Consider the following 23,943-nt stretch of genomic DNA (forward strand, 5'->3'; position numbering starts at 1 on the left):
CGGCGGTGCTTCCTGAGGAGTTCGCCAAAAAGATGATTTAGACAGATCTCACGTCTGGGGTCTGAGGGCTCCTCGGACACTGTTTAAACACCAAGTCTTTATTCTGAAGACACAGGAATGTGACGGGTGCCGGGTGAAAACCCATCACCTAGCAGCCACATTTCTAACATGGCAATGATGACAGGGGCACGTCAAGTAACACATCAGCAGCAACACATCCATTTATATTCACTTAAAAAAAGAACTTTATTTAGTTTAATACATAGGGCAATTTGTAGTGAAATATGGATACATTCAGCTTTACACAAAGGTTCCCCGACAAAGTCTTAAAATACAACGTTTATAAATGTTTTGACATATTTCAACACAAAAGAGACAGCTATACCAGTTTAATAAGTAAAAGCCTACTTCCTTTTTATTGTAACCATTAAATTTAAATGGTAAATTAGCATTTATTTTCAGCTAAATATAAGTAAGCCTCTAAACGTCATTCACCAGCAGACAAACTGGGGAAAAAATGGCACACAGATTTCCCATGCAATTAAAAAAATAATAAAAATCAATGTGTGATGAGACATGCTCAAATTCATGTCACTTTCACTATCCCTGTTAGGAGATCAAACCCCCAGAAGTACATTTCCTGGAACATATGCCAGCGCTTGAATACTGCAAACATGGTCAGAGGTCAGGGGTACAGTACATTTATGAGTGTTTCTCAGATGCTAACACAGAGATGGGAGAACTGCGAAATCCATTAGCAATGTGGAGCGCACAGCTTTTTCTTTGATTTTTCCAAATTCAGTGGAGACACCCGTATGACTCACTGCCCTCTTTAATATTGAACACTTTTCCTTTGTCTCTGTCCAGTCAAAGGGATCTATATGAAAGACTAGCAGTGGTGGTGATATTACTGATATTATCTGTCTGAGTGAATGAGTGCCAGTAGGTCGCACTCCATTAAAGCAACTTGTTACACACATTAAAAAAAATTTTTTTTTTAAAAAGGCGTGCAATTTTAAGAGGTCCCCTCTTCTTCAGCACCCAGTGGAAAGCATGTTGGTGCCAGTCTCTTCGATTTATGCTCTTTTCAAAAAACACAGCACTAGTTTGAAGTCCAAGTCAATAAAAGTCATAAAACACCATTCCAAACACTTGGAAAGAAATGAGGCAGTCATGTGCACAACAGAGTCATTTGATCCAAGCCTTTGACCGAGAGTGCCGAGATAAAATACAAGACGGCTCGGCTTGATAAGCTCCTCCATAAGCAGCATTATAATCTTAGAGCCTGTGCACGGGGAACAGGACAAAGTGCAGGGCAGAAGAAAAGTGACACTAACACTGGAGAAAAGTCTGCCCTGCTTTGATGCAGCTGTGCTTGCTAAGGCGAGGTACGCCAAGGACAAAAAGCATGCTTGATACGAAAAGAAACCTAGGTCAAATACAAGAGTTTCAACTCTCATTATCATACTTCAGAGATTTAGCCATATGTCTGACAAGCTTTGGCTCACGATTCTGGACTCGCTTTACTGCATCCCTATAACTAAATCACACGAGTATCAAGCGAGAACGGTTAATGTGTTGACCGTGGCACTGCGACTGCACAAAACTGCGACTCAAAACAAAACAGAAAGAGAGAAACACTCAAATTCCATTAACAGGAAAGCTGAGCTGTATTTGCATTTTAGCGCCGCGTTGTCACTAGAAAGTGTGCAAAAGGTCTGTGTGTGTGTGTGTTTGTGTCTGTCTGCGAGATAGAAATAAACACTTTCACCTAAGAAGAGAGGAGAAAGTTGGATCTCTAATGCCTTGATGTGTGAGGACGGAGCTCAGGACAGCACACAGCAGGAAGGGAAGCTGTTCTTTTAAAGTGTGTATGCTTGTGTGTGTGTGGATATGCTTGTATTCGAGGGTATTTGTCCCGTGTAAATCTTTAAATGTGTGTGTATAGGTAGTCTAGACAAGGGAGCAGTAGCCGCCGCAGGTTCCACCTCCTGCGTCTTCGTCGGTGAGCTGGACTGCTCGGCCGTGGTTCTCGCTCTGCCATAAGCCAGGAGTCTGGATTATCTTCTCCACCAGCTCCTCAAACGCACACTGAACGCCGTCCCTCGTCTTTGCACTCGCCTCTGGGAGGACAGAGAGTGCAGAGGGAAGGAGAGAGGAGGGGAGAAGTGACAGGGACGGGAATGGGGAGGAGGCAGAGATTGGAAAAGGTGGAGAAAAAGAAGACAAAACGCAGAAACAACAACTGTTAATGTCTGCGTCTTGATGTCATCATCTGCTGGCCCCCCCAGCAGGAGTGCAGAGTGGTGGAAAACATCTCAACAGTAACTGTCAGCTCCACGATGCTAATACTGGACCATAGCAGGTTATTATTGGCTCTAGTCAGCACCTGCTGCGTAGCATGATAACATCCAGGAACATTTCAATTGTAATAACCATAGCATAAAGAAATAAATCCTACTATGACAAATCACGAGAAATATCTTTGAGAATTGCTTGGAAAACATGTCAAGAAATCTTTACATATTACCAAATAACACTTTAAGTGCTCAAGATAAAAACTAGGTGTTAACTTTTAAGTTCCCCCTTTTTACTGACAAACCTGAAAAATAACAGCAGAGGGGGAAAAAAGAGAGTGCACTAAAGATGATATATGAAGCCTGCTTTATAAATAGAAGTATGCAAGCATTCCTCGGTGAGTATGATAGTTATTTCAAACTCTGCCTCCCCTGTGAAACAGTCTGGTGTAACTCATGTGCCCGGCAGCTCTTTGTAGAGCGGGGAATCCTCCTGACTTACCTATAAAAAGCATGGAATGTTTTCTTGCAAACTTCAGCCCTTCGGCCCTGTCTAACTCGTGGTTTTCCTAAAACAAAGGAAAGGTAATGGATTATTTGAGGTCTGTCGGGTTGGGCTGTCAGCTACTGTGGTCGTCACGGGCCAGAGAGAGAAAGTGGTTTTCACAGACAAAGATCAGAACGCAATGAATTCATAACAGTACACGTTTTTAACTCCACTTACTGATTCTGGTATCCTGGCAAAGGACCAGCTGCCAGAAAATATGAAAGTGCTACTATCGTTTAGCTTAGCAATCCATCAGCTGGTCGAGGGCTCACTTTGTAAAACACACTTATTTTTGGGGCAATCCATCTCCCTGTTCTGTGTGTGTATCACATATATATCTAAAGAGCATAAACCAAGGGAAGACTGCACTGAAGCTAAATATTAAAAATGTCATGCGCACCCTTAACATCACAATTTTATAGACAAACACACTGACCTTATCAATTTTGTTCCCTACAAGCATTTTAACAAGGTCATTCCTTGTACAGTATGTCTCCAGCTCACTCAGCCAGTTGTCGAGCTTTGTAAAGGTTTCCCGTCTCGTGACGTCGTACACTGTGACACAGAATGAACAGGGCATGCTCAGAATGCAGGAAAATATTCATTCACAGGATGAGAAAAAAATATTTTAAGTGCAGAATGAGTGAGTGGATTTTCTGGATGCACGATTGAGAGAACTGCAATAATTATGCTAAAGTAGTTATGGTGTGTAAGGCAATAGGACCATCTGACACACTAAAATTAATCTGACAGGTGTAAGAAGTCCTTGACTGCTGAACCTTTTTGACTGGTTTATCATTGAAAATCACAGAGCAAATGAAACTTTACTGACAATAACACTGTAATTTCCACTTCGGTAATAATAATATTAATACTAATAATAATCCTCATTATCATCTAACAAAAAAGTTAAAATAAATACCGCAATAAAATAAAGGAACATCAACTTAAACACATGACTGGTTTATTTGAAAAAACAAAAACAAAAGAAAAACGGGGGGGTCAAAATCCCACTGATACAACGAGGCGCCTTCTGTTACTTTACATCATTAGTGTGGTCAAAAACCATGAACTGTAGAGGAAGTCTGCTTTAGAGGTTTAACTTTCCGTAGTGTGTGTGTGTGTGTGTGTGTGTGTGTGTGTGTGTGTGTGTGTATACATGCTGCACATGCATGACCTTATGAAGACTCTGATTTAAGAGTATAAACTAACTTCCAGAAAGAGGCAGGCGTATGTGTGTGAGTCACAGGATGAAAAGCCATCACTCACTTTACAACAGGGGCATGACTGTAAAGTCAAAGGCCGCACACATGTGCGCTTGCACGCACACACACACACACACACACACACACACACACACACACACACACACACACGCACATGCACGTACAGGTGTTTGAGCAATGACGGTGCTAATAGCTTTGCTTACCCAGGATGACTCCCTGGGCACCGCGGTAGTAACTGGGCGTCAGGGTTCGGAAGCGCTCCTGTCCCGCGGTGTCCTGCAAAACGCACACTACTGCTCACACTTGCAAGGAAAAAACCAGTGGCTACAAACCAGGGCAGACAAACACGAACAACACAGACACACTCCTTGGTATCAAGGGGTGGAAATAGTGTTACATAAGCGCCATCTTCTGGTTACTTGAGAGAAGAGCCGGTCTAGACCTGAGCTGGAGCTGTTTCATAGTTAATTTTTCTGCTCTGACAAACAAGAGCTGCATGTTTGTTTAACCGAGTGATACTAAAGCACTGGAATAATGATAGAGTCTGTAACATACCCATATTGCCAGCTTTGCCTTGTTGCCATCCACAGAAATGGTCTTCACTTTGAAGTCAACGCCTAGACAATGAAAAAAAAAGAAAACAGAAAAAAAAGAAAGGGGCAGTTAATCACCGAAACCCACATGATTACCTCATCCTGCTTCAGGCCCAATATGATGACTCCTACAGGTTTGTTCAATTACTGCCAACAATATCATATCATGGTGACAGACCATAATTATTGAAGATGAATTGTCAAAACACAATGTCTATGAACTTGTGTTAACCTCTGGTTATTCAGACTGGCATTACGCCCGTCCCGTGTCCTGCACTTAAATTACAGTGTGACCGTGCATTCACATACACGACGAAAGGACAGTGCGGTTTAACGTCCTGAACGAAAACCGACGAAAAAAAATGAAAGGCCGGCACCTGTAAAATGGCTCAGTGAGCAATGACTCAGTCTTAAAAATCCCTGCCAGGTCCCAGAGGAGCAGACGTGAAAATAACAATGTTGCCCCCCCCCCAACAAGTAAATCTCCTCTATTGCCTCTTTGCAGTGTCTCGGCGAGCGGAGCGTGCGGCGTCTGGATGACATATAGGCCGTGTTTTAGCATCCACTGACAGATTTACCAGGGCAATGTACACTTGTGATGGGCTTGTTTTTACATCTCGGACTGAGGAGGGGAGTTCAGCTGAGAGCCAAAACAGAAGAGAGATCGAGCAGGAGAAAGGGGACATGAAGACAGGCTGATATATGGCACCGCACTCACACACAAATACACAGTCTGTTCACAAAGCCCATCACAACAACTAGCTCTTCCTCTCGTCCAGCAGGGTTGCTCAGATACTGCTGCCAGGCGCATGTGGAGACGAGTTTACACTAAACATTTCCCTGAACCTGGACCAGTCTCTTCTGCTCTAATTCACTACATATACAGACGGGCCTTGCCCAGGGAACGCACAGTAATGCATCTGTTTGCAATATCACAACACAACAAGATGCTACTAGTGCTACAGGTCAAGGCTGGGCTGCTCTCTGCAGGCCCTTCTCTGTACGATATAAATACACCAAAGGCAGAGCAGCACAACCCACTAGTTCGACACAGAGAGAGTGGTGGTGGGGAATGACACATCATTGTTAGCCTGTATTCTCTTTTGTCTGTAACCTTTGGCAACGATGGCACCGAGAAGAAACAAGGTGCTTTAAGCCACCAGTAAGAGTATCATAAATGCAAAGCTGCTAATGTGCCTGCTGATCATCGTTGCAAAAGATCATTTAACACTCTGTGTGCTAGTGTGATGATGTGTCGAGACAGCCTTTGGCAATGGGAGAAATCCAGCCTCGGGGTGGTGAGATGAAGAAAATACTTTAACTGAGACTGAATGATACCAGATTAAAAAAAACTGAATCTCAAGTCAAAGCACAGAACTGACTCCAATAAAGACATCTGTTTGGCAGAGAATCCCAGCTGGCCAAGTAAAACAGTAGCGGCCCGTGCCTTGACCTTGACAAAACAAAGTATTTTCTCCATTCCAACCCCTCTTGGGATCTGTGCTTTTCGGCCGTTTTAACAAAGACAGCATTGTGAGCTACAAGCGATTCACAAAACCACATTAGTTTGGTTTGAAAAACTAAAAAGAAAAAAAAGAAAAGAAAGTAGAATTCTTCATCCAAATTCTCTCCAAAATATTTTAAATCTGGAGCTCAGGGATGCTTTTGTCAAAATAAAATAATTAAGGTAGCTGCAGCTTTAATAGCTTATGAAAGTATAGTCGGTGTGTCCTCGATCCGTCAACTGATTTATTCAATTAACAAAAAAAGGCTGATATTATTTGCAGATACACAGTTTGGGGTTGCCACTACTTCTAAAAACCTTTACCAGATAAGATGGATAGTTTGGTCTGCCACAGATTGTTTTTTTCTCCACACAGCATTAACTTTAAAATTAATCTGAAAGCTTTGTGGCTGTCTCAGTGTGTGGGATTGTGGTGACTTTAGTTTTAGCTCACCAAGTGCTGCAGAATCTCCTAAACGTCCACATTTCTGCCTAGCGACCCTAGCTTGACTTAAAAAGGAAAAAGAAGAAAAAAGCTAAACTTTAACGTCTCTTTTACAGTTATCTGCAGTAGGTACTGGGGGTTTAGCAAACACATGCAGCCAGTATGCTGACTGAGCCTGGAACAGATAACATAAAAAGTCCGTCAACTTGTGGCTGCGTTGCTCCAGACCATGTACAGTATCTGTCAGCAGCCTCAGCCAGGCCTGCACACTACAGGCTGGGAAACAGAGTGAAGGACAGTACATTTAGCTGAGCATGGTTGTCACTTTAGTCTACTGCAGTTGTTTAAAGTTGTTAAAAACTCCAACTTTGCGTGGGTGTGTCACAGCACAAATATTCTGGCAGGCATCACTAACATCCTTACATTACTGAGGTCCTGATAAGTGGTGGTGTTTGCAAATAGTGCTGAGCAACAGGATTGAAAAAAAAAAACCCGTAACCTCATTGTTACTACAGCTAATTTAAGACCTTTCTGATATTCCTAATCAAAATTGAATACCACGATCTATGAAAAGATCAAATGCATGTGTCAACTGAGGGTGTACTTCAACTTATGTGTTGTGGTGAGCTAGAGTTTAATGCTGTACACACAACGGCAGAAGTTCACGTCATGTATGACCACGACTGGCTTTCGCATTGGGACAGCGGGCATCTGGTCTGGTGGTCCTCCCTCAGCATATTTGGTCTTTTGGACACCAACTGTATCCGTTTATGGAGAAAATATCCTCATGTAAAGCCTAAAACCAGGCACCAGTTGAATGATTCAGTATGTACTAGAAAATAGTGCAGCAAGTCATTCTGTAGAGTTTCCAAATCATCCATTTCAACGTTTCTAATTAAAAATCATTACTACAGATATACAGCATAACTGTCTCTTCTGCCCTCTCATGTTTCGCTGGTCTAAGAGTCTGAGTGCACAAACATCAAATATCAGACAGTTCTATCTGGTATCACGCTGCTTTTGTGTGTTTAATCAGCTTAAATGGCCATATTGCAACTGTTTATGACAAATTCATTTATTTTAATGTAGAAAACGTTGTTCTAGAGCCCGACTGACATCCATCACTTCTCTTCCGTTTATCCAATTTTAGGGTTGCGAGAGGGTTGAAGCCTATCCAAGCTGTCATAGGGCGAGAGACAGGATACACCCTGGCAATCTGTCCAGGGTGTCTCTCGCCCTATATTATTCTGTGTAAATAATCATTCTGTACATACGATAATTTTTAATCCTACAACTGTTTATAACTTGCATAGTTCACATTTCTGTATAGCTGTATATCTCCGATTTCTGTATAGTTTTTCATATTTATATCCTGTTCATAGCCTGTACTCACTACAGCCTGTACATACTTATAGTTACAGAATATTCACAACATACTTCATACCGTGTACATTATAACATACCATAATAGACCCATTTCTGTAATATACTTACATATCTATATTATTGCTAATATATATTGTAATATATCTATATCACGGCTAAAGCACTTCTGGATGGATGCAAACTGCATTTCGTTGCCCTGTACCTGTGCATGTGCAATGACAATAAAGTTGAATTCTATTCTAATTCTATTCTATATTGCCAGTCTATTACAGGTCTAACACAGAGAGACCGTTCCCGCTCACCTTCACACCTATGGGCAATTTAGTTACCAACTAACCTAATCCCACCAACTGCATGTCTGTGGAATTTGGGAGGAAGCCAGAGTACCTGAAGAGAACCCACACAGACACAAGGAGAACATGCAAACTCCAAGTCTCAAACAACAAGTCTTTAGAAACTACAAACAACTACCAGCCTGAATTACAGACACGGACAGCTGGAGTACGACTGGCTGAGTAGTCATTCCTGTTACACTTCTTGACGTCTGCTCCCTGGTTGCATGTGTAGTTGATGCGCTGTAATGTAAATTCTCTGAGGACAAGTCCACGTGGTCAAAAAAATCAAACAAAAAAAAACTGGCAGACATGTGGATGTCTGCACAGACCCTCACACTAACTGACTGACGACAGAGGTATTAGGTATAGACAACACTTTAAGCACAGCATAAATGAATAATCCACAACCTGCTGTGACATTAAAACAAGTTCTTTTTTAACCTGCACTATCATACTGTTCGAATAAGGACACATAAATAATTAACAGACAAACAAAACAAAACTCTTTTGTATGCCTGAAGAAATTCAAGAAATGTCTCAAGTAGAGCTGGGCGATAGAACGATAACGATATGTATCGCGATATAACTTTTACTCGATAGAGAAATTAAGCTATCGCGATAGACCTCGCCGCTCTTGTCCTCTTAAAAAAAAAAAAAAAAAAAAAAAAAAAAAAGGTCAGCCAATCCAAATAAAGTAGCGCAGAGCCGAACCAATCACAGCCGCAGTGTCACGTCGCGTCACTTGTTACGTACAGCACAAGTGCCAAGCCGCACGTGTGTTTGTTTGGGAAGCAGCCAGCGGGTAATGGAGCCAGCGTATAATGGAGGAAATGAGTGTGCCGACTAGAAAAATCAACCGAGCGTGACCGAAGAGAAAACAGATGATGGTTCCAATGCCGGAGAGATTGTCGAACGGAAGAGCCATAGAAGTTCCGTAGTGTGAAGGTATTTCGGCTATTTCAAGTCTGACAAAAAACAGAGTAGCGTGCACTGTAAATTGTGCCGAAAGCAAGTCTGGAAATACAATAAACTGGTGCATGCGTCACACTGCGCCACGTTATTGTTTCGGTGAAATGAATTTCTACAATACTGTTACTGTTAATTCTACTCTCTGCAGTGTTTAAATGCTTACACATACACACAGTTACTGTCTGTCCACACATACGACTCGGTTCTGCTTCTATGCCGCAGCTTTGTTTACTTTTTCCCACCGAGGCTTCTAGACTTCTGATTGGCCAACATTTCTGCACGGTTAGGAATCTAGCGCCACCTGCTGCTTTGGCATGTTCATAGCAGCGTTTTCCTTCATTTCTCCCTTTATGTGCGGACAGGATTATTTTTTAAAACGAAAACGGAAAATCTCCGTTTTCAAAAATACCCGTGTACGTGTGGACGTAGCCTCAGTCTCTGACTGGAAGCGCTAATTCGTCATTCGGCTTTTGTCAGACTAAAGTAACTGTTAAAACTGTTTGAAAAGCTAAGCTATACAACAAGGAGAGATTGAGAATTTCCTTTTAGTTCTCAGTTTATTTGATATTGACAAAAGTTAGTCAGTTTTGTCTGTTCTTCTGTAAAACAAACTAAGATTTATTTTTAGAATTAATACTTTGTTTCTAAGTGGAATTGACAATTTAGTCTGTTTCATTTGTTCTATTTTGAAACTTAAACGCTGTAGCGGCTGCCTTTTGTGTAGTTTGCAATATTTGCCTTTATTTATCTGAAAAAGTCTCATGTTCCTTAAGTACATCTACCCTGTTGAACTTATTATGGGAAATAAATATTTAAAAACAAGCTGCTGATTATTTCACATTTTACTTGTGAGCAACGGCACATTTAAATCTTACAAATATAGTTATTTGGCTTATATCGTGATAGATATCGTTATCGCCTGAAATGAAAAAAACATATCGTGATATGAAAAAAATCTCATATCGCCCAGCTCTAGTCTCAAGTCACAACAATATTCATATTGATCTTAAAGTCCTATACTGGTCGGGCTCTATGCTGGCAGCAACCTGCTGCTTCATCAAATCTACTCCTCCTTTTCCTTCCTGGCTCCACCGTGGTTATACAGCTGCCTGCAGGAGCTGTGCTGCTGCTGACTGAGATCACAACAAGTGTTGCATGTGAACATTAACCACTAAAGATTCAGTGCTGATATAAACTCATAGTCATATTTGATAGTATTTTGATAGATAAAAGCAATTTTTTTAATTCCTCCTATTCTTTCATGTTCATCTTGTGGAGGACAAATGCATGTGTTGTTCTATGCAGCATAGACCAAAAGCACCCCTATTTTAGTCTCTACTCCTGACACTGGTTGAATGCTAAAGTGTTAGCATACTCATATGTAATGTGGACATCATTACTAACCCATGAGACAACAGGTTTAAATGAGCTCATGCTGTTTGTGCCTCAGATGAATCGATGTATTGCTTATTATTACTCAAATTCAAGATCCTTGTCTTTGTGACTGTTTACTACTCTACGTCTGTGTCTTATTTAATCTCTGCTGCTGCTGCTGATGATGATCCTGTACTTGCCAGCACATTCTGATCTACAAAGCCACATTTTTTCCATTTTACCCTTTAACAGACCTCACATGTTCAACTCACCTATTGTTGCTGATTGTTCCGGGTCGAATGTGTCTTCTGTAAATCTTAGTAGGAGGCTGTTGACAAGAAGATGGAAATAAGAAGATTAGACCTCATCATGACTCACACGTGTGTTTTTTAGTAATTGTATTCTCCTCTCTTGAGGATGCTTTTGAGCTGAAGTCAGGTTTCCAGTTGCCCTGACTCCTGCGGCAGGAGACAGTCTCTTTCTCTATCTCCTTCTATTGATCACTCTGTCCTTCACTTGCAAGCAAGAGGTGATGTCAAGCTCCAGATGACATCACCACTAGATTGCAGTCAGGAGGACAGGGTTCGTTTCTTAACCATGACTAATCGAGTGCAAAGGCCTTAACAGCCCCGCTGACGATGGCAATATGCTCGCTCCTCTCCCTTGACCCAGACATAATTCTCGTACTTTTTCCTCACGGGCCATCAGAAGAGATGCTGAAGCAGTAAGTGTTTATTGTTTGAGGGCCATATGGCTGATGAACTCATGCAGGGAAACAGCCAAGTTAGAAATGTATTCTGTACAGGTCAGGAAACATGAAACACATACATTCTCTGCCAAGCATTCAAATCTGTCATGATTTAAGGCCTTCAGATTGCAGGGAAACAAAATAAATATCTGTAAACTATTCAAAAATAAGTGTACCTATTTGATATTACCAAAGCTGGCTATGGATGATTCAAATTAGGACATTTGAAACTAATCATGGTCTGATTTTGTTTATTGTATTAAGCGAAATCCTATTTAATAATAATACTAAATTGCTTTCTGGAAACAATGCATCACGGCCTGGACGATGCCACGGCAGACAGCATGCAGTACAGCCGTCTAGATATTCTTCTGTTTTCTGGAAATATAAGCAAACACAGATCTGTGTTATGGTGTCGGCATAAAGCCAGTCCTTCCTCTGGGCAGAGCTTATACAGACCAGCCATTAAAAGATGCCAACTAGCAGTACAAGCCCTGTTCAAAAAAAAAAGGGAACTCTTTAGTATAAGTAGACACATGTTGCACATCAATGAACTGACCCAGGAAATTGGAAAAATTTCAGCTAACAGCGGACACAGTACTGGGCGTTAAAATATCAGCTGCAAAGAACATAAATTACTGCAAACTTTTTATTAATTATCATCTCTGCTTTCTGGTTTAAAACCTAGCTGATTTTAACTTTAACACTCTGTCCTTGTTGATGCTGAAGTTCCAAGTCTTATTATTGCCTCTCTTTGGTCTATTTTCAATAGATGGGTGTACTTTTGGTCAAGAACTTGTTTAAAGGCTTACAATGGCATAATTTTCTCGGAATGTTCTATGGCTATGGAAGGCACGCTTGTAGTCAACACCATAGTCTACAATGTGATGGTTGATGGCTCAGGAAGGCTATCAGAATTCCTCCAGCAGCCGGGACCACTGTTATGGAGACCTGCAAACCTGGATCATGATCTCTTTTGGCAGGGACACACGCTATAAACTTCCATGCTGATGTGGGTAAAAAGCATTTTACCCTGCGTGGAATATTATCAGGTTGATTTGTGGTTGTTAATAAGGACTCTGATTACCACATGACGACAAGAGCAAGTGTATCGTTTACATGTTTTGAAGTCCCATCTGGAGAAGGGGTACGCTTACTTGAGCGTGACCGGTTCGGATCGATCCTTCTGCTGGGTTCTTAATGACGGAGATGCTAGCAGTACAAGTAAATGGACTTAAAAGAGTGTCAGCTTCTCGTTTAGCCATCAAATTAGTGTGAACAAAAACAGCCTGTTTCTAGCAATTATGTCAGACGTGCACATAGTTGATGTCACGTACAGAGCTTCTGGCATCTGACTAATGCGTTAGCTAAACAGTGTGCACACTGTAAGCATTTCTTGTACATGTTGTACCAAGACAGTCTGACCTCTGTTAGAATAAAGAACAGGACAAACCAGCACTGAACCGTCTACATCGTTTTAAAAACTAAATTCTCTTTATCCACCTGCTACATCCCTGCTAGCGCTGGCTAACGTTAGCAGGGAGCCACGACATCACTTTGTTGATCACTTGGTCTTACCTGGACTTCCCAACGCCGCTTTCTCCTATTATCAGTATCTTCAGCGTGGTAAGCACGTCGTCTTCCATTCTTTCTTCACTGTATGCTGTGTTACTCTCAGTAAATCTCTAAAAGAGACTTGTTAAAGTGAAGCTGACTAACTTGCGTCCCTGTTTACAGCTCACAGCACAGATAATAATATGACAGCCCTTTGGTGAGACGTCTCACTCCAACCATTTCCGGTATGACTTGTCACTACTTCCGCTGGAGATCTTACAGGATATCTTGGGAGAAGATTATGTAAGACAAAGGACGCAGTGTTTCAACATGTCGACGTCATGTGTTCGTGTCATTTTAATAGTACTGTATATTTGCTACTGGACTCTTTAAACGGGGATTTTTCACACTCCGATACATTTGTTACTAATGTAATTTCAAAGTCAACCATTTGAAATTCTTATGTCAATGACAGTCACAGTGAATTGATCGTGACTGGCAATTTTGACATTTTGAAAATGGCTCATTTGTTTACATGAGGTATTTATGCATGTCACCGAATTTTACTTCTTGCCCTCTGTGTACCAAAAAAGTATTGGTTTATATATGAAAAATATAGGCTCCTATGAATTTTCCACTCACGTTCACCAGTATCACTGAACATGATCTTATTAATGTTTTAATCCTATTCTAAAGACAGGGAAGGTTTTTGGTCAGTATTTACACATGTAACTGTACAAAACAATATATGTTGTTTTCAAAGGCTACATTTTTGGTCCTCTTATGGTCAGGTCCATAACTAGCTCGACAATGGCAAAAGGTAATTACACCTATGTAGAATACCAAATACAATTTTATTTTGTCTTTAGTCAAAACAGTCAACTATACTCCATCAGCCTTTTTTTAACCTCCTAGGACCTGGCGTCCACATATGTGGAAATCACATTTTGGGTTGTATAGACCAAAATGCTAAATTTTGCTCTACAAGGATCTGATATCCACTTATGAGGGCGTTATACTGCCACTGTTCTATCGAAATTTAAAGTGAATCCTCATATGTGGATCTCATTTTTCTCAGAAACAAAAATAAGGTAATAAAAAAAAATAAAAATCACGCAATTCTTTGTTTTTACATTCATCAGTTCCTAATCAGCCCAAATAGCAACTTTGCTATTTACATACATACTTACAAATCATCATCATATCTGAGGATACACCATTTACCAATCAGCTCTGGACTTTCCCACTGGATTTCTTTTTCTGGATTCCCCCCACTGCCTGCCTGTGATACAGCTGTTTCTATCTTCTGGCCAAAAGTGAAACACTTGGTGTTGCAGCACTTGCAGTTAAACTGCACATGCAGCTTACATCACAAACCATCAGTTCTCCTGGAGCTCCAGTAATGACCTGGTGAATTCTCATAGTTCCAGGAACAGCTGGTATCTGCTTTGGCATTTTCTTCATAGCTTCCTCAACATCTTCACTTTTCACAAAGAACAGTTTCACACTTGTGTTTGTTTCAGAAAAGGCCCTGAATAACTCTTCTGCATCTGGGATGTCATGCCCCATCATGTCAGCTGCTCTTTTTAAGGCTCCCCCGACACCATCTGGTGCTCCTTTTCCATTACGAGCCTCGAAAAAATTCCAAGAGCCAGCCTTGAATCCTCTTCTGTCCAGTTCTGTAGTGAAAAGGTTCAAGTTCAAGTTCAAGTTCAACTTTATTGTCACTTCAACCATATACAGTTTAAAAATACACAGTGAGGCAAAACAACGTTCCTCCAGGAACCAAGGTGCTACAAGACAAGTTAGTGCAAAAAAAATAAATAATAATATATAATATATCTAGTAATAATATTGTGCAAAAGAGCATTTACAGGTTGGTGTGTGCGATGGTTTGGTGGTGTAGGTCAGTGTGTTTGCGCTTTGTGTTGGTTAGTCAGTCCAGTCTCAATGTTTTGAGGTATTTGAGTTAAGCTGAGTGATAATGTTAGTGTATGTGTGTGTGTGCGTGTTTATCAGTCAGTCCCTTTTTGCTGAGGAGACGGATGGCTTGTGGAAAAAAGCTGTTGCACAGTCTGGATGTGCGTGCCCGAATGCTTCGGTACCTTTTTCCAGATGGCAGGAGTGTAAAGAGTGTGTGAGAGGGGTGTGTCCGATCAGCCACAATGCTGGTGGCTTTGCGAATGCAGCGTGTGGTGTAGATGTCCTCAATAGAGGGTAGAGAGACCCCGATGATCTTCTCTGCTGTTCCCACTATCCGCTGTAGGGTCTTGCGGTCTGATATGGCACAGCTCCCAAACCAGACAGTGATGCAGCCGCTCAGGATGCTCTCAATAGTTCCTCTATAGAAGGTGGTCAGGATCGGTGAGTCTTCTCAGAAAGAAGAGACGCTGTTGGGCTTTCTTGTGCAGGGAGCTGGTGTTGAGGGACCAGCCGAGGTCCTTCTCCAGGTGTACACCCAGGAATTTGGTGCTGTCAACGATCTCCACAGAGGAGCCGTTGATGCTCAGCGGTGAGTGGTCGCTTCGTGTCCTCCTAAAGTCAACAACCATCTCTTTTGTCTTGTCAACATTCAGAGACAGGTTGTTGTCCTTACACCAGTCCGTTAGCCTCTGCACTTCCTCTCTGTACGCTGACTCGTCGTTCTTGCTAATGAGACCCACCACGGTCGTGTCATCAGCGAATTTAATGATGTGATTTGAACTGTGTGTTGCTACACAGTCATGAGTCAGCAGTGTGAACAGCAGAGGACTGAGCACACAGCCTTGTGGAGACAGGACACAGAAGACTTCTTGGGCACGGGGACGATGGTGGTGGCCTTGAAGCACGTGGGGACAACGGCACTGCTCAGAGAGATGTTGAAGATGTCGGTAGAAGTTTCTTGGTTGTTTGTATTGCGTACAGGCTCCGTCGCTTAAAAGGTGCAGCACAGACACTTGTGGATGTTGGCCTTGAAGGTAATCTAGTACAGGATTTAGGTGCTGCCATATTGCTGGAGGGCCTTTATGTCTACTGGGGGAGATGGTGCTAAAGCACACAGGCACTGAGAGTCCACCAACATACAACACACAAGTATGAAGGATGGCCTGCTGATGTGAAGCCCCAAAGTGGACTGCCTGAACTTGAGAACTGTATTTACAGCTGTAGTTTTCTGAGAAGTCAACATGTATCAAAGTCTCCTCCCCTGACATGCTGTTCTTCAGCTCACGGCTCAAAGATAAATTAAAAATGCTTGCAATGAAAGTGTTCAGGTCTTAGGAGGATAAGAATACAAGATATTTTTTGGGGGGGTTTATTGAATATGGACAGTGAAGACAGAGAGGAAAGTGGGGAGAGAGAAATGGAAGACATGAAGCAAAGAGCCATGGGTCAAACCGGAACCCAGGCCTATTGCTCTCCGGCTATATTGCATATGGTCAAATGCTCACACCCGAGCTAAACTGGTGCCTATCCCAAGATGCTTGCAGCTGATGGGATAATTCGAATTTTGGAAAATAATTCAAACTAACTGAAACGATACTGTGAACTTGGAAAACTAAACTCAAATAAAAATATAGAAGAAATATCAAACCTTTGTGAAACTAAACTGAATTGAAATAAAAAAAAAGAAATAAAATAAAATAAAAACTAATTAGAAAACACAGTTGATTGATACTTCTCAATCAACTCCCCAATTACTTTTGACTCTGAAATTTTGTGATTGTGCATAAAAATGTCCATAATTCCTAAACAGTTCATGCAAGCTGAAAAGCTGAAAGTCTGCGCTTCCATCACATATTGACTTGACTGTTTCATTTACACTCTGCTGTGATTGCTTACACATGCAAACTTAAAAAAAACTGAATTATCGTCCACAAACTTTATGAACCTAACAGTATTTACAGCCCTTCCACAAATGAAACACCTGAAAGAAAGAAAATACACTTTTTTTTGTCCATTATTTAATAAATAAGTCATAAACAGCACTGTGGGAGAACATGATACTGAGATAAAAGGCACTTTGAAAATAATACTGTAAAAGGCTTGAGTGTGGTATCAGAGGCATTTGGGTTTGGGAAACATTTCAGAGGTTCTTCATGTGACGTTTCAAAGACAGTTTCAGCCTCACAGTCTCAAAAACAAACCAGCACGATCGGATCAAATGGGCAACTTCACCAGTTCACTGACAGGACATGCGTTTGGTGTACTTGAAAAGAAGACAGCAAAGGACCTGAGAATGAGTGTCAAAGTTACTTCATTTACCATATACAATCATATCTCATTAGTTAACCAGTAATTTATTTTATAGTAATAAAAATCCATTGATTGTTCATTACCACCACATTTTCAAAATCTGAACAAGTGGTATGCATTCCCTTTAATGATATTTGAATCACTAGATGTTCTTACGCCGCACTCAATATAATATATACTGTATAATAGACTGTGCAATAGCCTAATCTAAGTCGAATGCTCAACATTACTCAGTACTTCCTATTGCAGTTGTTTTCGATATATACACACCGGCATACTGTCCTGATATGGCCAAGAATTTACATATTAAACTCAGGCCCTGTCAGCAAACATACAGAAACTCACAGGAGGTCAGTGCAGACAGAGTCAGACGAGTAGAGACAGACAGAAGCTGAAGGAGTGTTGTGCACGTGTTATATTATCCATGGCGTCTACGCTGTGTTGCTAAAAAAAAAGCCAAGTCCTCTGCCCGTACCAGTCCAGCGGCAGGAGAACTAATACGCAACTTAAAAGTATATACACATACTGTACATCTAAAATACAACAAATGCATAAAAATCATATCATCAAGTGTTAGTAAAAATACTGAATCAGTGGGCAAATGTATACACTGTAATGATAAAGCAAATAGGAAAAAAAAATGCACATAAATTCCTCCGCACGCTCCTGTCAGAACTCAAAGCTACGGTAAAGGCTGCGGCTGTCGGATACTTGATAGCAGAGCTGAACTGTGGAGCTAACATTTGCCTTCATATTTGGGATTGACCACAGTCGTCACGGCGCTTTTGTAGATTGGATTTTCACCCTGGAAAAGAAAAGTTGAAATTTGGTCAAATTCTAAAACTCAATCAAACCATGCATGTTTGTGTGTGTGTGTGTGTTATTCTTCCAAAAACACCGGTTATGATTAAATATACAACAACTTGGGATATTCACAGAATTTAGTTTCAGTTTTTGTTGTATCACACTTTGCAAACAGACATGCTTTTGTGACCACATACTAAACACCAGAAGGTAAAAATCACCAAGCAACTTTGCTTGTCACAGCCTGTTCATGCAGTCTTCATTAATCTACTCTTAATGTAGCTGCAGAGTCTGTAGGTCTTTAAAAAGACAGGTGAGAGAGAGAGAGATCACAGCACACACATAAACAGCCCGTGCAGGGAAAACCAAGTGGAAAGTAAAAGAAATACAAACTTAAAGAACAGCAGCTTTACGTCCATAGTTTGGGTTCTGGAACTGATTGATGGGACTCTTGTATATGGGGTTCTCTTGCTATGGGTGCAGATGAGCACAGGGCAGAGATGAATGAGGAAACAAAGAGTGACAGTACAGGAGAGAAAAAAATACAAAAGGCGAGATAAAATGAAAAAGCAGGAATCAGGTGCGGTGACAGAAGAAAAGACAGCATGTGAAATAGAAGGAATTTAGCTGGAAGCTCTTATTAAGCAATGAGCCACCAAAGCATTTTTCCTAACATAGCTCATCTATGATTCACTTGTTCACTTGCAGTCTTTCTTGTCTTTTTGCTTTTGGTTAACCGGAAGGTGCTGAAGGTGCTGAAGCATTTAATCCTCCCCTCCCTGTCTGGCAGTTTCCCACCTCTCAAATAAAAGGATAAAAAGAACTTGCCATCAGATTAAAACATTTACAGAAAAACATGAAGGGCACCCGTGATGTTTATTTTCAATTGCACCTAAAGACCTGTACTGAATGTAAGTGTTGTTGCAGCTTAAATACAACTGTATCATGTCAATATACACAATATAAATATATATATATATATATATATATATATATATATATATATATATATAAAAATAGATCATAACTGATGATGGATACCTAAAAATTATAGGATGAAGATAAAAACAAATCAAACAAAGCATCTGGGTATGATATTTGACACAGACGTCTTCCTTTTATCTTGTCAGGGAGCAGGATTACATGCACTCTTATTTTTCAATATTACAGGGATGTGGAGCTTTAGGCCACGCTGCCTGTGGGAATAAGAAAGACCCCAAAATGCAGAGCAGCTTTACTGCTGCTGATTAGAGACATCTGCACCATCAACCCCATTATTCACTGCAGGTTTGACAAACTCCTGCCACTAGATGGGGGAATATTACTGCACATGGAATTATGCTGAAATCCAGATTTTTGTTATATAGATATTGGCAGATGATGTGGAAGAAGCAGGGAGGGGAGGAGTTGTGGCTACTCCCCAGAAAAAGTCCAGCTATGCTCAGAGTGCATAGCATTCCCAAAAAAGTCCACACAGTCTTCAACATTTTTCCCTCTTTATTTTGAGCTCCGCTCAAAAGCAACAAATACAGTCTGTGTGTGCAGCTGTGGGACGGTGGAGAGTGAGAACAAGATACTTCATAATGATTTCGAAAAGTCTGCAAATCTCGTCCGTTGCTAAAAAACAACAATGATCTTCGCAACTTAATTCTCTGACAGCGGCTGCTGTTGCTGAGCAGCCAACCGACACCTGTTTTCCACATTTAACTTACTAATCTCATCCAAAAAAACCAAAACTAAAACAATCAAAAACATTTATCCTGCTCGTCTTTCACAGAGCCACTTCCTGTTCCAGGCACTCACCGTGTCCCATTTGGCGTTCATCTTCTCCTTTTCAAACTTGGCGAACTCTCTTCTGTCGTGGATGATCATCAGCAGCTTCCAGATCAGCAGCAGGGCTAAGCCAATGAGGACAATGCCTGCGACCACGCCGGCCACAATGGGGATGATGTCAGGACCGGAGGGGCAGTCTGAAAAAGAGCAGGGTTCAGCAGGCAGCTTGAAATCGCAGTGCAGCAATAACACCATGGGAGTAACATACCATCACACAGCTATATGTGAGTAAACAAAAGCTCTATTTTTGTAAGCCAACCACCATGGCCCCTGTAATTAGCTTTTTCTGTAACAGAAACCTTCCACACCCTGTTCCCAGTGAGCCCAGCCCTCTCCTTACCCAGCTTGTCGACCACATGGACTTCCCTTTCCGTGTCATTGACAGCGTAGGTATAGTAGAACCAGCAGTCATTGGCATCCCTCTCCTTGCAGTGCATCACGGGGTAAGGGTAGTCATTGGGCTGCGGCAGCTTGTTCCTGTCCTTCACTGTAATCAGGTTAAAGTAGCTGCACTCCTCTTTGCATGTTTTCATCTTCTCACCGGTGCCAAACGCCCGGCACTGGACACACAGTCTGGAAAGGACAAGGAGTGTTGTTAGTAAACACTCAGTTAGATTTGCCACGTGACAACAAAAAAGAAACAACTGCAGCAGCCCATCTACCTCCTTGTTGTCATGGAGTCAGTTAACGTAGCCTTATTTCTATATTTTATTTAGATTTTTGATAATTTTCTTTTTTTTTGTTATCTTTTTTGTTATATGTTGACATGTTATTATTAGCAATGAATATATGACAGATCAGCTATTACTAAGTTCTTATTTGCAGTGGATATGCAGTCAGATTTTACTCAAAGCTGATTTACGTACATGTACTTGCATAGTACAGAGACATTATGAGAGCAAACACTTAAAGAGAAGTGTTCAGCAGCTGAACAGGAACACACATGCCAATCACCTATTATTTTAATGCATGCACACAGTAGAGGTTTGCAATAATTTCAGTGAGCATGCACTCACAGCCGTAGTAAAGCTGTAGATATCTGCACCAATCACTACAGTATCTTGTCAGCACTCCCAATTGAGCCTTTAATTACCTTGTGATGCCTTGTGATTTATAAGTATATTCTTTTAAACATCAGACATATTTTTCTTTTCTATAGTAAATAAAATATGGGTTTGTAAATCATTGCATGCTGGTTTTATTTACATTTTACACAACTTGTCATCTATGAAATATATGCAAAACCAGAACTATTTCTACACATAAGACTTACTTGTGTTCAGCGCAGACTCCTGGACAGGTAGGGCAGGTTTCACATGTGGGACCCTGGAACTTGGGGTCTGTGCACTTGCAAACGCCACACTCACATCTTCCTCTGCCGTTACAGATCTGCTTGTTGGTGGCCAAACATGTGCTGTTGTCCAGAGAACAGTCACAGGCTCTACCGCTCCACATGGGGTCGCAGATACACTCCCTGCACACACATCGTCCATTCCCTAAGGAAAAAAGTTAAAAAAGGAAAATTGTGATTAAATACTGTAAATGGCCTAAACACTTAAATGAAGCCACAGATATAATCTGTAACATTGACACACTCACCTCCACACAGTTTGTTTTCAGAGCGATCACAGTTGAAGTTGTCACACTCGCAGAACTGGCCGCTGTACCTTTCCTCTGGGTTGGGTCTCTTCTTGCACTCGCATGTGCCGCACACGCATTCTCCGTTGTTGCTGCAGATGTCCGTGCTGTTGTCTTTACGGCAGGTCTGATCCATGTCGTCTGTAGCCATGTCGTTGCTGCTGCATTCGCAATTTCTACCCACACGGCCTTCAAAACACCTGAGACAATAAAGGGGAGGTTGTGATGCATTTTAAAAGAAGTCCAAGTACATGCGAAGGCGAGAAGTGAACGATGGCATTTTTCAGCAAAATATCTTTTGAATTAAAGGCTTACCTGCACGCTCCACACTCAAAGGTCCCATTTAAGGAGCACTTTTCGCTTTTTTTAACAACATCGTTATTCTGGCATTGACAGTCACAGATGAAGTTGAGGATAATCTCCACCTCCTCTGTGAATCCCAGGGGCTTTATCTTGATGGTCTCACTCTTGCCTTCATTTGGACAGCCCTTAGATGTCACAGTGATGTTAAAGTTGACCTGAGTAATGGAATAAGAAAGAAAGCCTAAATGAGAGAAGAATGGTGTGAAAACTGAAATGGAAAATATGAACTGTGAACTGCAACAACAAGAAGTCATTCTGTATTTCCCACCTCATCTCCAATTGAGATATTGGAGCACTTTCGTCCATCGTCCTTGTCGTTAACCACTCCGTTCTTACACTGTGATTTGTATTCTATCTCCACTCCCTCTGGGAGCTTGCTGTTGTCTAGAATAACTTCAGATGAGAGAGACTGCCAAAAACCAAAAACATAACAACATGAAGGTTTTTTCCTGCTTTGGAATTTCATCTGGTAGCTTTGTTTTGACAGAGTACAACACACAAAGGCATGGCTGTAGGTTAAATGAGAATACAAGTACAAAAAAGGAATGTTCCAGCTCAGTAATCGCTACAAGATTTTAACAGAGTTCATATGAGGAAATGATAACTTGATCAAAGTTTTATGACATTATGCTAAAAATCTCAACAATGTACTTACATTGTAAGCGTCTATGATGAGGTTGATTACATTGCTGGAGTTGGCAGACAGTGTACCCACTGCAGACTTTGGTATCAGATTTTTCAGTTCCTGTGGAGGAAGAGGCATGTTCAGAGCAAAACTTCAGAACTCTATTAATCTCGTGGCCTCAGAAAGAGACACAAGTTGTTTCAACTTACACTACAGCCCACAAAATAATATTTTAACCATTTTATTGCAGATTCTGATCACACAAATTTCAACTATTGCTTTGATGGGTGTTCACACTTCGAAAGGTGGACCTAAAAAGCAACAGCTTGTTAGCAAGAAATAATGAGAACTTCAAGGGGATGGTAGTCTTAACTTAGCAGATGGCTAAGCTTTTTGCAGATGTTTTTGTTGCACTGGACAAACACATGCATGCTTAAAAAATGACAATGAAGAAAGACGTGAATGAGTATCACAGGGATAACAAGAAGAAGAACTAACTTGGTACACAGGCTGAAACTCCTCTGTGACTGCAAAGATAGTCTGAATGTTGTTGTCGCTTAGCTTCTGGACCAGGTGAGCAATTGAGGGATAATCCTTAAAAAGACCAAGGAAGAGAAAAAGCCATATTTACAAAATCAACACAGCTAACCTGTACAAAACAACCAAAGCACAAAGGAACTACTTACATAATAGTGGCTCATTGTGTACACATTGTCCTCCAAGTGACATTTTCCATCATTAGGCAGTACAATGCCTCCCAGTTTGCCATCTCCAGCAAAGTGGAAACCGGCATCAGTGGAGAACACCAGCAGACGCGTAACATTCCTCCAGCCAATTTCCTTCTGATAAATAAAAAAGAAAATATATTAAGTAATTACCAGAACAGCTTAATATGTGACACATGAACTTTTGACTACATCCACAAATCTCCTTGTAAACACCAAGCACTCATAAAATACCTTTTTGACACTACATCTAAACACTTTTACTGGCACTATATCCCTCCAAGCAAGCCCCATAATGACTGGAAAATTACTTGAGAGTGAAAATTTCCCACAGGATCACTTTCCTTTTCTTGATGCTTACCCCGCAAACAGCCACTTGCATGATGGCGTCAAAGCCCCCCTCTGGAGAGTCCAGGTTTCCTGAGATTTGCTGCTTGCCCACCAGAGAGTTGAACATATTGCCGTCACTGGTCAGACTCAAGACATTCTTATAGCTGAAGGGGCTGGTGCAGTTCTGGTCCCCTGTGCATGGGTTTAGCAGCTTGGATGGAGTGGTGCTGATGTAAGGCATGACCGTCTTCTCCACAAACGAACCAAAACCTGCAAAATAAATTTTAAACTAAACTAAACTAGATGTTTGCTTTGACAATGCGTATGTCTGTAACTGTGGGGTTAGGTGTGAGGCACAACGGCCTGATTATCTTTTAATCCTGCATATTGTCACGGTTCTGGGTCCGTTGGACC

At 41.2% G+C, this 23,943-nt stretch overlaps 2 protein-coding genes across 3 annotated transcripts in view; both read right to left on the reverse strand.

Moving 5' to 3' along the window:
• Nucleotides 1–221: 221 nt before the first annotated feature.
• On the reverse strand, nucleotides 222–13,215 carry LOC113028741 (ras-related protein Rab-18). The gene is made up of 7 exons (XM_026179159.2): nucleotides 13,003–13,215; nucleotides 10,949–11,004; nucleotides 4,626–4,687; nucleotides 4,274–4,346; nucleotides 3,281–3,399; nucleotides 2,800–2,866; nucleotides 222–2,123 (listed from the first exon to the last, which is right to left on the reverse strand). The coding sequence occupies exons 1-7, from the start codon at nucleotides 13,068–13,070 to the stop codon at nucleotides 1,954–1,956; spliced, it is 615 nt and encodes a 204-aa protein (XP_026034944.1). The 5' UTR covers nucleotides 13,071–13,215; the 3' UTR covers nucleotides 222–1,953.
• A 3,980-nt stretch (nucleotides 13,216–17,195) lies between these two features.
• Nucleotides 17,196–23,943, reverse strand: part of itgb1a (integrin, beta 1a) — a 28,007-nt gene continuing 21,259 nt past the window's right edge. Inside the window, exons 6-17 of one of the 2 annotated variants that reach the window (XM_026179155.2) lie at nucleotides 23,561–23,799; nucleotides 23,161–23,316; nucleotides 22,973–23,068; nucleotides 22,505–22,594; nucleotides 22,118–22,258; nucleotides 21,802–22,004; nucleotides 21,448–21,686; nucleotides 21,122–21,344; nucleotides 20,189–20,421; nucleotides 19,819–19,985; nucleotides 18,409–18,486; nucleotides 17,196–18,016 (exon numbers count right to left, since the gene is read on the reverse strand). In XM_026179155.2, the coding sequence (XP_026034940.1) occupies nucleotides 18,409–18,486; nucleotides 19,819–19,985; nucleotides 20,189–20,421; nucleotides 21,122–21,344; nucleotides 21,448–21,686; nucleotides 21,802–22,004; nucleotides 22,118–22,258; nucleotides 22,505–22,594; nucleotides 22,973–23,068; nucleotides 23,161–23,316; nucleotides 23,561–23,799 (1,865 nt within the window). In that variant the 3' untranslated portion in view covers nucleotides 17,196–18,016. The remainder of the gene's footprint in view (nucleotides 18,017–18,408; nucleotides 18,487–19,818; nucleotides 19,986–20,188; nucleotides 20,422–21,121; nucleotides 21,345–21,447; nucleotides 21,687–21,801; nucleotides 22,005–22,117; nucleotides 22,259–22,504; nucleotides 22,595–22,972; nucleotides 23,069–23,160; nucleotides 23,317–23,560; nucleotides 23,800–23,943) is intronic. The other variant, XM_026179156.2, reaches the window with a different exon arrangement.

This window comes from Astatotilapia calliptera, chromosome 9 (genome assembly GCF_964374335.1).
Source record: "Astatotilapia calliptera chromosome 9, fAstCal68.1, whole genome shotgun sequence".
Classification (NCBI taxonomy): Eukaryota; Metazoa; Chordata; class Actinopteri; order Cichliformes; family Cichlidae; genus Astatotilapia; species Astatotilapia calliptera.